This window comes from Schistocerca nitens, chromosome 1 (assembly GCF_023898315.1).
Source record: "Schistocerca nitens isolate TAMUIC-IGC-003100 chromosome 1, iqSchNite1.1, whole genome shotgun sequence".
Classification (NCBI taxonomy): Eukaryota; Metazoa; Arthropoda; class Insecta; order Orthoptera; family Acrididae; genus Schistocerca; species Schistocerca nitens.
This window is the reverse complement of record NC_064614.1, coordinates 393,564,426-393,582,801: the sequence shown is the minus strand read 5'-3', so window position 1 is coordinate 393,582,801 and position 18,376 is coordinate 393,564,426. Positions and strand designations below refer to the sequence as shown.

At 36.9% G+C, this 18,376-nt stretch overlaps 1 protein-coding gene across 2 annotated transcripts in view; it reads left to right on the top strand.

The window, feature by feature from the left end:
* The window catches only part of LOC126249366 (synergin gamma-like), a 173,491-nt gene extending 155,776 nt beyond the window's left edge, over positions 1-17,715 (top strand). For both annotated transcript variants that reach the window (XM_049951021.1, XM_049951027.1), the window contains 2 exons: positions 12,329-12,477; positions 16,041-17,715. In XM_049951021.1, coding sequence (XP_049806978.1) covers positions 12,329-12,477; positions 16,041-16,235 — 344 coding nt within the window. In that variant the 3' untranslated portion in view covers positions 16,236-17,715. The remainder of the gene's footprint in view (positions 1-12,328; positions 12,478-16,040) is intronic.
* Positions 17,716-18,376: the final 661 nt, after the last annotated feature.

The following is an 18,376-nucleotide window of genomic DNA, read 5'->3' as shown; positions in this document are numbered from 1 at the left end:
ACGAAATTCAATAAAATAAGGTTAGTCTTGGGCTACCTCAACAATCATTTCAAAGCTACTTGAATCTACGCAATTTAGAAATAAGAGATTTAACTTTGAACTTGAATTAAATGATTCTGAACAGTTAACAATAGTAAAATTTAGTACGTACCAAGCTGAGCTGCAGTCACAGGTAAGCTAAAATATGCTAACAAAACTCGCACTCTTAATTTGTGCTTGTGTAATCTAAATATTGTAGCCAGCTATGAATACCTTAACTGAACTTTGAAATTAAAGCAGTGAAATGGGATATTACTTTAATGCTGGCGTCTGAATTTCAATGACACTCGGGTTCATTTCGGGAAAGGAAGGGACCCTGCTTGATAATGCAATTGGGACAATGAGCAACAAAGGTTCATGCTAAGTTGCTGTAATTTTGTTATGAAAATGGAACAGTTTGAAAAGCTGAGGTCTGCCATACAGTTCTAAAACTTTACGTGCTTCCAGTCTTCCTTGTTGGTTGATTGAAGGTTTGAAGCCGTCGATCGAGGAGGTGGCGACAGTCACTCATTGTCGGCCATCGCTGTTGCAGAAGCTGGATGTTGGCGCGCCTTCTTCTCGACACGCTCACCAGGCAAAATGGGCTCTTGATGTATGCCAGCTAATGCTTCCCGTCCGCGACGCCGTGTCAGAAACTATCATAGCAAGTCGAGCGCAATTACATGCTGCCAAACCCCGAAAGCGCGGCAACTCCTGGGACCGTCACACAACACACCTGCTCCACAGCATTACTCCAGCCAGACTCTCTCTGCTCTGCTCGCGCTCCATGCGGCAGAGTTAACACTACCAAAGATCCTAAACACTTTGGTTCTCCACACGACCTATCGATGTATTCGTTCGATAGCATAGTTTTCCCTATGCAAGACCCAGTGTAAAATACAAATAATATTTACAAAACAAACCAATTATATATATATATATATATAATCTTAGGTAACAAATAAAGGAGAAACTTTACAGTACAATAGATGGAAATAGGAGGATATGCATTTCCAGCATTACAAACTTATCTTAGAAGATAGGTTAAGTCAAGGCCATAGCAATTGTAGACTTAGAGCAAACTTTCAACAATGTCAACTGGAATTCTCTTTTTGAAATTCTGCGGGTAGGAGTGGTAAAACATAGAGAGTGAAAGGATATTTACAACTTGTACTGAAACCAGATGGCAGTTATGAAAGTCAAGGGACATGAAAGGGAAGCAGTAATTGAGAAGGGAGTGAGACAGCATTGTAGCCTATCCACGATGTTATTAAATCTGTATGTTGAGCAAGCAGTAAAGGAAACAAAAGAAAAAAAATGGAGTAGGAATTAAAGTCCAGGGAGAAGAAATACAAACTTTGAGGTTTGCCGATGACATTGTAATTCTGCCAGAGACAGCAAAGCACTTCGAAGAACAGTTGAACAGACTGGACAAGTCTTGAAAAGAGGATATAAGATGAACATCAACAAAAGCAAAACAAGGAATGTAGTCAAACTAAATCAGGTGATACCAAGGGAATCAGATTAAGAAGTGAGACACTTCAATTAGTAGATGAGTTTTGCTATTTGGGCAGCAAAGTAACTGATGACTGTCGTAGTAGGGAGGATATACAGGGTGACAGTTACTGAACTATATGAAAAAAAATGTAAATTAGTTACAAACTACAGCATGCAAACACTTTATTCAACAGATATTCAGATTTAGGTTAAGACATGTTCGATGTTTCTGCCATCATTGGTGATGATGTGGCACAGCCGAATAGCAAAATTCTGCATGACCTGCTGAAGTGTCAGAATATTGATGCTGTTGATGACCTCCTGAATGGCTATTTTCTTCTTAGCAATGGTTTTGGGGTTATTGCTGTATACCTTGTCTTTAACATAGCACCTCAAAAAGGAGTCACTTGTGTTCAGATCTGGAGACTATGATGGCTAATCGAGGCCCATGCCAGTGTCCCAGAGCCATAATATGGTCTCCAAAGTGCTCCTCAAGGGCATCAAACACTTCCTGCTTCGATGGGGTTGAGCTCTGTCTTGCAGGAACCACATCTTGTCGAAATCGGGGTCAACTTGGATAATGGGGATGAAATCTTCTTCCAAAACCTTCATGCCATTGAGGAATATTGCACCAACTCTTCTGTGACTGGACATTGCGCGCAACATAGTCACACGTCGACAGTGAAGAGACTTCTCGATTGTGAAATGTGGATTCTCAGTCCCCCAGATGCATTAATTTTGCTTATTGACAAACCCATCCAAATGAAAGTGGGCTTCATTGCTAAACCAAACCATGCACATGCGTACTAATTCCCACTATGCCTCGAAGCCAACTGTGCAGTTTGAATGTCCTAACACAAACTGCTCAGAAGTTATGATGATTTTGTTTCATATAGTTCAATAATTGTCACGCTGAAAAATGTTAATGGCAATAGCAAGAAAGCATTTCTGAAGAAGAGAAATTTGTTAACATCAAATATAGATTTAACTGTCAGGGAGTCTTTTCTGAAGGTATTTGCCTGGAGTGGAGCCATGTATGGGAGTGAAACATGGACAATAAACAGTTTAGATAAAAATAAAGTAGAAGCTTTTGAAATGTGGTGCAAAAATGAATGCTGAAGATTAGATGGGCCAATCATGTAACTAATAAGGAAATGCTGAATTGAATTTGGGAGACAAGAAATTTGTGGCACAATGTGACCAAAAGGAGGGATCAGTTGGTAGGACACATTCTGAGACACCAAGGGATCACCAGTTTAGTATTGGAGGGAAGTGTGGGGGGTAAAAATTGTAGACGGGAGACCAAGAGATGAAAACAGCAAGCAGATTCAGAAAGATGTAGGTTTCAGTAGTTATTCAGAGGTGAAGAGGCTTGCACAGGATAGAATAGCATGGAGAGCTGCATCAAATTAGTCTTCCCACAACAACAATATATGAATGATGCTTGCAACATTGTAAGTTGGTTTTCACAACATATTTTGTGTGTTTCTTTGAGTATTTGTGAGCTGATATTTGTCAGGATTCATACCTTCCTGTAGGGGAAACAGGGCCATGATCATATATATCACCACACTCTGGTCCTTAAACCCATTTAGTTACTTGCTAATTTGACTTCCTATGGCATCTATACACTTCAGCTCCAATTATGAACTTCGTAAGTGTTTTGTATACACTTTCTGTCATAGATAAGCTATAGCTTCCAGTACTCTACCAATGAATAGAAATTTTCTATTTGTTTTACATATAACAGAGCTTATGTACCATTCAGTTTCACATCACTACACATTGTTACTTCCCTGACAAGACTGCCTTCATTTTGACTCATTGATTATAAGACAAAGACTACAACATTTTTAAGTTTTGTTGAGTGAACAGTTTTACATCTTTCTGCGATAAGAGGTAGTTGCCAGTCTCTTGTATGAAGTCGATATTTTGTCCTTAACAAAAGTGGATTGTTTGTAAGACTAGTTGTGTAAGATACTACATTAATGATGATTGAATTTAAAATATTGTGTGAGAAATCCCAATACTGACAAGTGTAATGTTCTTTCTGCTATTATCTGAAGAATTAAAATGGAAAAATCTTCATTCTAATAATAGGCTATACCAGCCAGTTCTTGGCAGATAGTAAATCAGATTAAAAAAAAAAAAAAGAAAAGAAAAGAAAAGAAAAGAAAAGAAGGCACCAGAGGAAGAGGAGGAGATAAAGCTAGAGTAAAATGAAATGTTACATTTTATGAATTTTCTTCATTCTTGTAATTTAAGAATATTAGGTTTTCATTCTTCAGAGCCTGGCCATTGCTCAGCACAATTCTGTGTGTCATTAGTAGTTTATTATTGAGATTGCAACATAATAATTAATTTGAAAATCCATAGATGTTCTACATACACATAACAGTACACAAATTGCTGCAAAACTGGATATGCTGCTGTATATGTGGTGGAGGACTGTGTTTTGTTGCATCAGATTATAATATGTCCATACTGAAGGATTTTAGTGTTAGTGATTCATTTGTCACAGTTATCAGTGATCAGGTCTGTGTGCACCCTCCTTTTTTGACTCTCCAGGCAGTAACTGTACTGGGTTTAGAGGTGAAAAGTGTTTACAACGTTCATTCTGGGGTACAACATGCCCCATCAGTGAGTCATATTTTTATTGAACAGCTTCAGCCATTTGAAAGGGATCACATTGTGCACCTGCAGGAAGCTGTACAGATGTGTAGACAGATTGCAGCACATGTTGGAGCATTGTATTGGTCATGTGTCGCTGCTTTCAACAGTGGTCTGTGGAACGTGGTCACACCTGTAGACCAGGTTCTGGACACACATTTAATACAGACACATCAAAATTGACACATTTTGTGAGCAGTGGCGGCCAATTGAACATCAATCAGGGTTGAAATTTAGGCACATGTTGCACCTGCTGTCATCGGGGACCTTTGCAAAGTATCTGCTTTCAGCGGGAGTAAGATCACATGTGCCTCTGGTCAGGCTACCACTGACACCTGGAACTTACCAATCATGGCTACTTTGGTGTCATGAAATAGTCAGCTCGAGAGTGGAGTGGCGCTCTGTTGTTAGTGATAAAAGTAGGTTTTCTCTGTCTGCAAGTGATGGATGTACACGTGTATGGTGCAGACCTGGTAGGCTGCATATTCGAGAGTGCATTTGCCCATGACATACAGGTCCCATCTCAGGCTTCATGGTGGTGGAGCCATCAGTTACAACACACAGTCACATTTGGTGTTTTTGAGGGGTAAAAAGTGTTGTAAAATTCCTGGGAATTTAAAATCGAAGAAATATTCCCAGGGAATATTGCCAAAACTCATAAATTCCTGGGAATTTATGGTTAATTAGCAAGATGCTCAAAAAACCATAGAATCAGTAATTATATGGCTAAATCAAACTCAAAAACTGAAATATATTTTAACATTAAGTTATAATTAAATAAAATTCCTGGGAATTTATAATTTTAAAAACTAAATCGCTCAAATTAAGAGGTCGGTGTGGTAATTGTCTGATTTAAAAAAACACAAACACTCTTATATGTTCAAAATATATTATAATTGAATAAAAGCACCAGAAGAATAACCAGAATGTAAAATGTAAAAATCAAATGAAAACTACTAAAAGGCAAAAGGTTTAATACAGCATCTTTATTTTCCATATTCAATCTTTTTTAAGTTCCCTAGTCACTGTCATTGTCACTCTCAATGTCCATTAAATCATCTTGACCCTTCTACATTTCCAAATCCAAAAAAGTCATCATCATCTTTACAGGTACTTGACTCGATCTCATCTTCTTCAATCTCGAGAATTCCTTCATCTTCCTCCTGTCCTCCTGTTTCCCCTGGGTTACCCTCTGCTTGCTTGCTTGTTTCTTTCTTCTCCTCTTTTGGAGGTGGAGCATTCATTAGCTACCAGTCGTAAGAAAGAATTGGTAGTTTCGCTGCTCACTCAGGAGAAAGACGGTTTCTTTTCTTGGAATGCAACCAAGAAAACATACTAAATGTACATTCTGTGGCAGCCAAAGTTACTGGTGCCCCCAATATTCTTATGGCTACATCTGCCAAGTCACAAGTACCTGTCAACCCCCCCCCCCCCCCTCCAACATGACAGAGGCCTAATAATTTTATCCTTATTGTCCATCCCTTCCCAAAGAAACTTTCTTGAGAATAAGCCTTCCTTGCCTCTGTAGTCAGCAAAATTTTCGCCTACTTTCAAGATGTCCGAACACATATGCTGAGCACAAAAAACTATGGCATCTAGTTCTTTAGGGTCGAGCAAACTTCCCTGCATTTTAGGGTCCAGCATAAATCCTGTGAGATGGATTGGTGCAATGCCAATTTTTTTTCTCTCAATGAACTTCTCCATGACTGTCTTTTTTCAGATTTTTGCATGGGTGATGTTGTTAAGTTTTCCTTCATACTTTCCTCTAGTTCATTTAATTTCTTGAACACTATGCATTTGTGGGTTATTTGATTCAATGGATGTGATAAGATCAACAATTTATCTCAGCTGATGTATCGTTTTTTCTATTCTAACCAAAAACACAGCATTGCCTAGTAGTTTCCTTTTAATTTATGGATCTAGATCAGCCTTTTCATTGACAGCCAGTGTTTGGAGGACCACTTGTTCGATTGCAAGCTCTCGAAACAAAAAAGGTGGCTGCCCCATCTGGTCTGCCCAGGCAACTTCAGAGATATTCGATCTTCGAGCCTTTTCTCAGAAGAAATTTCATTGAACAAAGCTTTCAATGTGTGACTGTTTTTTATAGTCTTTACTATAGTTATCACTTCTGCAAAGAAGCTTTGAACAGTCTGGCATCCTGAGATGTCAGCACACAGTAAATGGAGAAGGTGAGCAACACAGCCTGATGGTACTATATGAGGATACAGTGGTATGGCTGCCTTCATGTTTGAAGCAGCCAATAACCACCAAAAACTTATCAGGACCATACTTCTCGATGGCAGATCTAATGATCTCTAACCGGTATTTGGCATTATGTTTCTCGGTTTTGGTCATTTTGAAATCTACAAAAAATGGTTCTGGCTTTGAAATCACAGAATTAATTATAGACTCGTTCCTGATATCCCTCCAGCCGTCACATTGAAGATGTAAATTTTTTGTTTCCTGAATTATTTTTGTTATTTCTCCTTTCATTTCTGTATACTGAGCCGCAAGATAAGTTGTAGATATTCGAAATCCTGACGGTAAGTTACATGCAAGTTTCAATCGTTGAAAAAAAAAAAAAAAATCTATCCACAGTGGGTGCTCTAACAAAGATAATGGGGATCCGCTTACAAAAACTGCTTTAGCTAAGGAATGGTTCAGCATCTCCTGTAAAAAAATAATTATTATTAATATAATAGGCTACAAAAAAGACTACTACAAACCACCCATATTCATACCAAAGAATAGTAGGCCTTAAATTATTTAAACTTACATTTGTTTGATTATCAAATTGATCCAAAAATGCAGTTATTCCTCTTGATGGTCATGGGCTGTAACTTGGTATAGTTGCTGATCCCAAACTAGAAAAGTGTTCAGATAGGGGGACATGGGCGAGGCTTTGGTGGAGGTGGTGTTGGTGGCTTGAAAGGAGATGTAGCTGAACTTAAACCAGCCGAGGTTAAAAAAGCTTGACCTTGGATAGTGTGGCCTACATTTTAATGCGCATGCACTGTCAATGGTTGATTGATATCCTTTGTGGTTGGTGGTCCAAGTGTTGGTTTGCTGACAGTGAGAATATATCGCAATCCTGCAGGGCATTTGATATATTTTTTTGTGTGCTTTTCCATTATAACTGAATTACCTTGCTTGTATTCTTGAGGACAATATGTACAACAACACCTTTTCCTTTGATATTAAAGAAGTCCCAAACTGCCCCTTTTTTCTTGACCATTTTCCAACAATGAATGAAAACACAACAATGAACAAAATAGGAGGCAGTCCTATTTGATTCACCTGCCACTTAAATGTTACAATTTCACACTTTTCTCTTGCACAAAGTTCTAATGATACTGTTTCTTTAACTTGCAAACACAACTATCAACTGAAAAAACGATATGGCTGTCTCTCTGAAAGCTGCAGTGAAGCAGTTTTCAAGGGGGCGGGGGAAATTCCCTCTTTTATCTTGTAAGAAGTAAATTTTCCCATTGCAGCTCATTGTAATTAAATTACCCTAAAGACCTAAACCATGGTTATGTTCAACTTAATTAGCTATTTTAGTGCTTTTTTTTATTTGAGTACTCCTATTTTCTATTTTAAATTATAAATAAAATATTTGGATAGGTTTTATATTTAGGTTTATATGGATCTGGACTTAACTTCCTTGTTAGAAATAAACACATATCAAAGAATTAGCTCGAACTGCCAAGGCTCGAAATTTATGACTCTTACGTCTCCTAGAATTGCCAATGTCGAAATAATCAGCCTTTAGAAAAACGGAGTTTATAATATTGATATGCCATCTAGTGAGTAACTAAAGCCACTAAAATACACAGGGAAGTTTGTTTATTCAGTTTGTTAAGTTTTCTGTCGATGTCAGAGATATTTTAGGCTGTAAAGTTTATTTTAAACTCGTGCAAATTTTGTAAACGTTTGTCATTGAAAATGACATTTCTGGGGAAAATTATGTGAATAAACTGGCAGACATTTATGATTTCCTTGAAAATACAAGTGATATTATTGACATAGAGCATAGTAAAGTATTAATTAACCATTTTAAAAGTGAAAGTGATAGCAGTATTTCGGAAAATAAATTTAGGTATCTTAATTCATCACAGGAAATGAGAAGATATTGAATTCTGAAAGTGAAACACCTCTAGTCATTCATTTGGAAAAATTAAAAAATACTAAAGATGACTGCTGGTTGAGAATTACGCCTTCAGAGAAATATTTTGTAAGTTTAGATTTCATTCCAAAAAATGTGGGGGTTTCAACTTGCCTAAAAAGAGCGAATGTTTTAAATCATTTTTCTTCCAGACTTACGGTAAATGATGTTTTGCATGGAATTTGCAATGAAATTAATGCATGGAATGATAAATCTTGGATTAAAAATGTATGAATTTACTTAGTTAACCTAGTTTTAAGTTTCTTTTACTACTAATAAGAATTAAAACAATCAAAATCTAAAAATGTTCATAAATTCCCAATTTTTGGGAATCTTCCCAGGCCAAAGAAATATTCCCGGCAATATTCCCATTTTATAAGTTCCCACCCACTGGGAATATACCTATCCCACATCACTAGGGGTAAAGTAACCAGTGCCTGGTACATTACATAGCCTGTTATCCCAATGCTACTGCCATTTCTTCAACAGTAAGGTGATGTGCTTTTTTCAGCAGGACAATGCACATCAACATATGGCTGCTGTGACTGAATGTGCTCTTTGTGGTGTACAACTACTGTCCTGACCAGCTAGATCACCAGATCACTTTCCAGTTGAACATGTGTGGGGCACATCAGGTGGGAACTTGTTTTTCAGGGCCTGCTAGAACCATTGCCAAACTGCAACATAGGGAGGAAGGTACTTGGGACAATCTACCACAGGATACCATTCGGCACCTTTATGATGTTTTGCATGTGAGACCACACGGCTGGGTTGCTGCCAGAAGGAGCACTGTGCACTGATGCTGCTGCTTAGCCACCCTTTACTGTGCCATGTTTTATGTGGTCTGAATTTGTTACCATATACTCTTACAGTGATGAACTACCTGCCAGCTCCTCACTTGTCAATAAAATGACCTTGTCCATGATGGTCTTGCATTTTTTTCCGGCAGTGTATTTCATTAAAAAAATTAGAAAATCTATTCCTCAGAAATTTTGTTGGGGCAGTAACTGACATAAATTTTGGTTTCATTTATTATTATGGAAGTAAATAGTAGTGGAAAAATTATGGAAACAATGAACATATTGATTAGTAAAATTTTTCTGTGGTAGCTCTGGAGGAGAAAAATGTTGGAAGAACAGAATTACAAACTTTCTTCTATTTGCTTCAGATTATTCAGTTTTTAGTTTATGTTTTTGTGGTTATGATATTTGATTGTTTCTGCTGAACATTGGATAAATTGTCAATAGGGTCACTTTATACATCTGCTACCAACTTCATATTTCCACATGTTTGGGAAAATTCTCAAACATTTCTCTTCTAAGATTGCACCTGGCCAGAAGAGTGTAACATTCTTTCTCTTGTGTGATGTTTGAAATATTAACATTTGTGTAACTCATTTTATTTTTAAAATAAATTTTGATCTTGAATAATTGGCACATCTCTAACTTTGCTGTCTCTCTGTCAAAATTTTCTGACAGTGGCATTACAAACCACCAAGTTCTCTAACCCTCTTACATTAGGTAGGTTCAAAAATAGGCAATTATGGATGAAATCTGGTTAAATACCTGCTGTGCCACTTTATTCACTTCAATTAATTATGAATCCATTCATGGATCTCAGATTGGACAGTCAGCCTATATTTCTATTCAACACATGCTGAATTGTATTCCCCAGATTTATATTAAATATTTTCCAAGATAAATTATCTACAGCAACAAAATATTTTGCACTCAACTAATCAGTGAGCGGTAGTAGATAATGTAGGCCATTAGTGGTCTCTGCAATGTGAAAATGTGGGTGGCAACTGGTGCCTGGTGTCGAGGGGGAGGTCCTTGGAATTCCTTGGAGTGTTGGACATTCAGAAACTGGCAGCCTCCAATAACTAGGTAGCAAAAATATTTTGGAACAAAACTGCTATATTTGGCGTGCCAAAAAGTGAAGTAAACTGTTGTTGCTTTATTATAGTCGCGTATTTTTAGCATACAAACGGAAAAAACATTTCAGAGTAAATTACCTTGAACACTGGAAAAATCTCAGTGTTTTTTAACACAGTAGTCTCTACACTACTAGCATGTACAGCAGTGGTTTGTTTGAACAGTAGAGAACTTCCTCCTGTAGCCTACATTGTTGGTAACTTGTGCAAATTATCAGCATCAGACTTAGAATTCAGAATGCAGTCGTGTTTATTCTCATGTTAGATTGGATTGGATTAATTACTGTGTGTTACTCTGCTGTAGCATCAGTTTCATTTAGCTGATTAATAATGTTAATGAAAAAAGATAAAGTAGTAATAATGAAATATCACAGGATACTAATTCAGTTAAAATGACTGTCCATCACCAGGTAAACAAAACTGTACATTACACTTTCATTTTCTGTTTCCACTTGTAGGTGTATAGGTACAAATTTAGTGAGACTAACCACTTAACTTCCATATAGGATCACCATAACTCGAGTAGAATATCACTCTGAAGTAATTGTTTCATAAAATTACTTATCATGTTAGAGATTCTCCTAGATGTGGTAGCACTATTCTTCTGGATAGATTAACTATCTAAAGCAGTGAGTTATTTCTGGAAACACACCATATGTTGTATAATAGACAAAGACAATTGAAACATTCTACTGTGTTTTCCTACTTGATGGGTACAACTTGGTATTGGCTTTGGGAGGCTGGACTCCAAAGCAAACATACTGTCATCTATGATAAATATAAATTGTATCAGTTAGTGCTTATCAAGGACAGTGTCATGTTTATGTTTGACTTGTGAAACATAATATTTTCCAATGTACTATATCACTTCTTTCCTCAGAAAAATGATCATTGAGTAAAAGTATATAGGCAATGAAGTGACTATTTTGATCCCAAATATATATGCATGAGTCAGCTGACAGTGGCACTGTGACTGTGACATTTGTGGCCTTGATGCTTGCATGCAACTTGGAATGCTTAACAGGACAGTAGACTTTAATGCTGTTCATTATACTCATATTATATCCCGTCAGTGTGATAACTGTATCCTAAGGGATTAATCTGTTTCCAACAGGATCAGTCTCCACCATGTATCAGTGGTGGTACAGTAGTGGTTTGCAAAATGGAATGATCTATCTCTTCTTTATTGGCCTACCCTTGCACCAGACTTCAACTCAATGAAATTGTCTGGGTAGAGATGAAATGGTCCATGTGAGAAAATGGGTCTGACCCAATGGCAAGAGCTTGTGATAACCTTTGGACCATTCACCCTAGTTGCCTGTTGGAGGTGGCAGACAGTGAGATTTTTTACATATCTTGTAGACTCCTCTATAGACTGAAGGTGGACATTGAAATCAGACATCTTTGGACTAGTTGTTAAGTGGTGAAGAAATGACATGCTGTGGCCTTTTGACTTCCAAAACTATCTTATTGAAAACCATGAGATGTACATTCATTTTATTTTGCATTTTCTGTAGGTTAAACAAATTATTACAAACCAAATCCTGCTGTCACACAGTTAATTTCCAGCCTGTCGACTATGCCACCAAATGATTATATTAATTACTGGGGCATTTGGATGTTCTTTACCACTTTTCTGCTTTTGATACCCCATAAGAACGTCATTGGTTTTGCTAGTGTGTAACCCTATGAATGACACAGTACAATTTTATTGTGTGTTTGACTGTATGCTGAGAGCCAAGAAGGTGTTACTCCTTCAATTACACTCACAATTAGAAGAGTTCTTTACTTTTATGAGCAGTACTGTGTAGCCTCTAATGTGATGGCACCTGTATAACTTGGTTGGTTGTTAAAATTTCAGTTCTGATACCCCCCTCACCTCCCCCATCCCCCCCCCCCCCTCTCCACACCGCCTTTTATATCAGTTTGCATTTAAAGATAATAAACAATATCTCATATTTAATAGGCAATCATGCTGAGTTTTCTTTTTATAAATGTGTTTTTTCTTTTGTTTTCTGTTATATCTGAAATTTACTTTCTTGTAGATCTGTTGGAGGTATATGGTGTCTGTCAGAGGGTGAAGCATGCCTTTAAACTTACATCTGCTGAATCAAAGAAGCTGGAATCTCTGTTTTGTGAAGTTGACCAAGTTTGGGATGGTCTTCATGTATATTATTACAAGGCTGATATCTCGGTAAGAAATTATTATTCCATACATGGAATAATCTTTTTTATGTGAATCACATGACATAATAAGCTTGCACATTGCTCTTAATAAGTTCTGTATACCTGTTGTAAGTCTTATTGTGGAATAAGAATATGTTTTCCCACACTGTTTTGCCACATGTTGACAGCAAATCTCCAAGTAAAAAGCCTTCACTTATCCCTAACTATAGTCTTCAAAGACAGGTACTGACATTCAAACCTGATGGGCGAACAGATTTTCTTTGACACTCTTCTCATGCCTCTAATTCTCTACCTATGTACACTAGGTAAAATCCTCTTTATTACTCAATACCTGAAGTGAAACAACAAACCATGTATTCCACAAAAATTTTGACATGTTCTCACAAAAATCTTATCTAATCATTCCAAAATTTTTTGCTAACCCTTCTATGATACATCCTGGTCTGCTTTATGTCACTTGTGCTCCCAACCCTTTGCCCTAAAGGTCATATCTGTGTGAAAGACACAGACACAAGATGTGCCGCATACATCATTATAGCACATCACAGTCTAGTCTTGGCAGTGGTATACAATACAGCATCTGAGAATAACATCATTTTGTGTGCAAATGTGCCTCAATCAGTGTGCAGTTTGTGGGCTTTACCACCAGCCAGTTTCTACAATGCCAAATAGTGAACAAAAGCCAGTATGACCACCTGTTTGCAGAATATTCTGGTGAGCACAAAATGATCAATTTCAGTGGATGCCTGTACATCACAAACCATCACTTGAAACCTTTTCTTAAGAGTGACTGAATGTTAATTATTCTCCAAAAATCAGCAGCAACTGAAAATCCTCTAAAACTCAAGTGATAATTTAATTGTAATAAAATAATCAGTGTTGATCACAAAAAAGTTGTTTTATTTGTGGTCACCAGTTTCATTCTTGAAAGACCATAGAGAATCACCATCAGTAACCCACATAGACTCCTGGTGGAACTGTAGTGTATGCCAGAAGGCACAGTTGTCAGCTGCTCATTCCCTTCCCGCATACACTACAGCTCCATTCAGTGTCCGCACTTTGTTAAAATTAAATTTTGATCAGTGTTTTTTTCCCAAATATGTTACCAAAAATTATTAATAACTTAATGATATTTGAATAAAAATAGCCTTATAAGATATATAAATCATAAAGATGATTCTTTCTTCCGATGTGGATTTGTGAATTATTCTTACCACTTCAATTCAGGAATAATTTAATCATTCAAAGAATATTTCTCTAATTTCATTATACAGTTACGTGAGAAATAGGTTATTTTTTGAGAATTTTCAGATGCTTAACAAAACTATATCTTCATAAGTTACCGGCATGAGTGTTTTGGATATGTAACTTATTTCATAGCCAATCAGTGTTTGTGGTTCACAGTTCCGGCAAAGAATATGTCACCCCTGAATTTCGTTGTATAGCAACACAAGGAAATGCACATTTTTGAGATTTTTCAGAAACTACCATTGTTGTTTAATGGAAACGTGTTATTATTTTAGCACAGCTGAAAATAGAAACAAATACTTAATCAGTGCTGTTTGTAACATTGTGAAAGGTTGAGTACATCCAGAGGAATTTGTAATGTTAAGTTGATGCTTGAAACCTCAGACTTTGTCATGTGTTATAACGACCAATATCTGTAGGGGTATGTTTACGATGACTACGATGTTTACTAGTTTGGTTGTCTCCGTGTCTGCATGTAGTGCTTGCTGAATTAGTCCTTGTACTCAGAATAACTGTAGTACATTGTGTTACTGGATGTCTGTGAGAGTGTACTGTACCAAAGTAAGAACAGAAGTACACATAGTATAAATGTGAGAAGGTCACAAGTACAACAGTGTATACAGTGTTGTAAGAACTGTGAAAATGGTTTATTCTAACTCTGAAAAGGCAGAGATGATACTCATCTATGGCGAGTGTAGACAAAATCCAGCTGCAGCCTGCAGGTTGTGTGCAGAAAGGTACCCGGACAGAGATCATCCAATGTGTCACATGTTTGAAAACATTTACAAACAATTTTGTGCAACAGGTATGGTCATAACATGCAAACGGGTCCATAACAAACCTATCACAGGAGAAGCAGGTGCAGTTTGTGTGTTAACTGCTGTTTCCATGAACCCACACGAGGCAGTGCAATGAGTCAAAGTAGTGTAATGAGCATACTTCATCATCACAAATTTCACCCATATTATGTGTTGCTGCATCAGCAATTACATGGAGATGACTTTAATAATTGAGTGAATTTTTCTCAGTGGGCATTAACAGAGAATGCGTTGCAGTTCTACCTGTTTACCAATGAAGCAGATTTTACAAACCACAGTGCAGTGAATTTGCAAAACATGCATTACTGGTCCGTGGACAATACTCGCTGCCTTCAATAGGTAGAGCGACAGCAACTGTGGAATGTAAATGTATGGTGCAGAGTAATTGGCAACCATCTCATTGGTCCTCACTTCATTGAAGGCACCCACACATCTGCAAATTACATCAAGTTTCTACAAAATGATCTGCTAACATTGCTAGAAAATGTCCCACTGGAAACGCGCAGATGTATGTAGTATCAACGTGGTGGTGCTCCTGCACATTCTGCAATGAATACTAGGCTGACCCTTGACACAATGTTCACCAGACGTTTCATAGGACGTGGCGGATGCATAAATTGGCCAGCCCGTTCTCCTGATATTACACTTTTAGTCTTCTTTCTGTGGGGTATGTTAAAGGAGAATGTGTACCATGATGTGCCTACAGCCCCAGAGGATATGAAACATCGTATTGAGGCAGTCTGTGGTAACATTACACCAGATGTACTGTATCATGTAAGACCTTCATTACACGGTAGTTGGCAAATGTGTGCAGCAAATGATGGGCACCACTTTGAACATTTATTGGCGTGAAATATCAGGACACACTCTTTTACATACTGTAGTTGAAAACAGAAAACAAATTTGTAAGTTTAACTAAATTCTCATGTTAATGTAAATTTTCTTGTAACAAATCACTGCCATACAGTACTCTTAAGAGAAAAATACCAATAAAAATGTTAGCATGTGGACGTAACGTTCTGTTCAAGTCTCTTCTATATCTACATTGCATCACTGTTTCTTTTTTATCCCAAATTAACTGGATTCTCTCCAATACACATGATTGAACTGCTGAGTAGTTAATCAAGTGTCAACTTTGTGTTACAAATTACTCTGGATGTAATTAGCATTTTACAGTGTAAGAAACGGAATCGATTAAGTATTTTTTCTATTTTCAGTTATGCTAAAAATTATAACACGTTTCCATTTAAAAAACATAAGTATGTGTTGAAAGTCATAGTTCTGTGCATTTCTGAATGGTTTGTATTAACCAATAACACCAGCCCCGCTCCTCACTTTCCGTTTGCGGTATTGGTTATTCCATGTTTGTTGTGGTGTTGGGGAGTGTTTCCAGTGGTAATGTTAGTTGACAGGTCCAATTGACTGTTGTACAAAGTTTTTGGTTTTTCTTGTGCATTGTATTAGCCTGTATGTAATGAAAATGAAAATATCTGTTCCACTACAGGTCCATCGGGAACTGCCATCTTTAGATTTCGCTGATAATCCTGTTTGTGGTATATGTCTCACAGCCATGGAGGGAGGGAGTGGCAATACAAGTGCTCTCGAATATGGAGGTCAGCTCTACCATGCAGCATGTGCCAATCTATGGGTCAATTGTGTGGAGTGTAGTTTGCCCTGCTTGGCAAACTCATTGCTGTGAACACACAATTCCCTGAGATGTTTAAAGGCATCAGTATTATTTATGTTTAATGAAAATAGTTTCTGTTTTGTCAAAAGCTGTACTTAACCTATTGTGATTGTTTACTTTATTCTGTGAAATGTGTAGCCATGTATAATTTCACATAAATTTGTGAGTTGACGCCACATATCTGCAAAGACTTTTTCACCTAGTCATGTAGACAATATACTGTGATGAGTTATAATAATCAGGTTCTGGAGACAATATATTATCATAGTAATTACTCCTATAAGGGAGTGCAGCATATGAATGAAGTGAGTACTCAGTGCTGTTTTTGTATTCTGGAGGAATGTGGCACATGGTACTATTATGCCAAAAATGAGTAATCTTCACTGTAGATAGGTGATTTAATTTCTGACTAGAAGAAGGTGAAAGATCAGTTTGAGATTCAGTGAAATTGTTGATAGTTTCTGAAATATTTATTTTTGTAGTGTTAGTGCTAATTATTGGCTCTAAAACTTCATCAGCTGTTATCACTTTTAGGTGTGACTATTCATGAAAGGAGAATGAACCTTCCATAATTTTGCTCTGTTCATCTGCTGTTCTTAGGAGTCATCACAAATTAACGGTCCTGAGAAACTGATGGTGCAGTAATGAAAACTTTACTTTTCACATCAACAAACAGTAAAATCATGTGATCAATTTCTTATCTCTCAAAGTTGTGTCTGCATTTTTTCCCTTCTCAATTAATACATTATATCTATTTATTTTATGAATGATGGTAACATTTGCAAGTTGTGTAGATGTCTAGTGCAACATAAATTGATTTTGTTAAAGATATGTTGTCGGTAAGGAAAATATGAGTACGAAGAACATGATTTTTGTTGTCCATTATATTAAAGATAGCTTATCAGAAAGACTTATTAGTTTTTGAAAGTCAGCTACACAGAGTTACTCAAAAGTACCTCCAGGGTTTCAGTAGATGGCGTTGTGGAAACTACAAAACATACAGATAATAGATACACATCAGTGGATAGAGCATCTCTCCAAGTTCTTAACTCACATTACAGGTGCTCAATATAGGCATCATTTGTGGTACAACAAATAGCAATGTGAGTGGAAGGGCACGTGCAAGCAATTAATTGAAGTTGCTACTGCCCAGGAAGGCATGACGACAGCAGCCCACTTCAGAAATCCGTTCGCGATGTTGCCTCCCTACAGGTGCAGACTAATTCAGTGTGACAATACGGAGCCCGTGATTTGTATTCATGTTCTGACAAAGCTACCGTTAGTGGCTCTGCAATCAAATCTCAGCACATATTATGAATTTACATTTGCAGAGATGCTCTATCCATTGATACGTGTTTATTTTCAGTATGTCTTGTAGTTTCCCACACAGCCATTTTCTGTAGCCCTGGAGGTGCTTACAAATAAACCTGTATCATAAAGATCATTTATGAATTTTGTAACATTCAAATTCGAATAAAAAGTTTTGAACTTTGATGCTCAGATTAAAGTTTTGAATCTTTGATGCTCAGATTAATCATATGAATTTGTGCTGCATTTGAAACATGTAGGATTCGACTGCAGTGTTGAAATTTACTTCAGTTTTGTTGTTGTTGTTGTTCACATTAGTGATAAATTTCATCATACAATTATTCACAGTAAGAGGTTTATGGGTTTGAGTTCATGTTGTATGTGTCATGTAGAATACAACACATCATTATTTCTATCTGCCGCTGTCAGATCATATAACTGTGTTTCATGGGTCTCACTTTTTTGCAACAAGTTCTGCTTTTACTGTGTACAGAGATGCAAACTGTCTCTATGGGAATTGTGAATTTCTTTTACAGCAAATTATGTATACAAATTTATTCATACATATGCATGAAGTAATAAGTCACACATTTTACAACACTATAAAAAAGAAGCAACACATTCAACAGTAGACTCACCAAATGAAGCTAAAGTAAATGGAAGTGGTAAACATAAGAGGCTAGTATAAATAATGAAATTATGGACACTGAACAAATGAAAGAATATATTTTTTCATCTCTTTGATGAGATTTGTGTATTTAATGCAAATGATCGAATCTCATTTTGTAGTTTGTATCGAGAGAAGCCCAAGGCTGAAGTGGAAAGAGCTCAGTCAGGTTACTCGA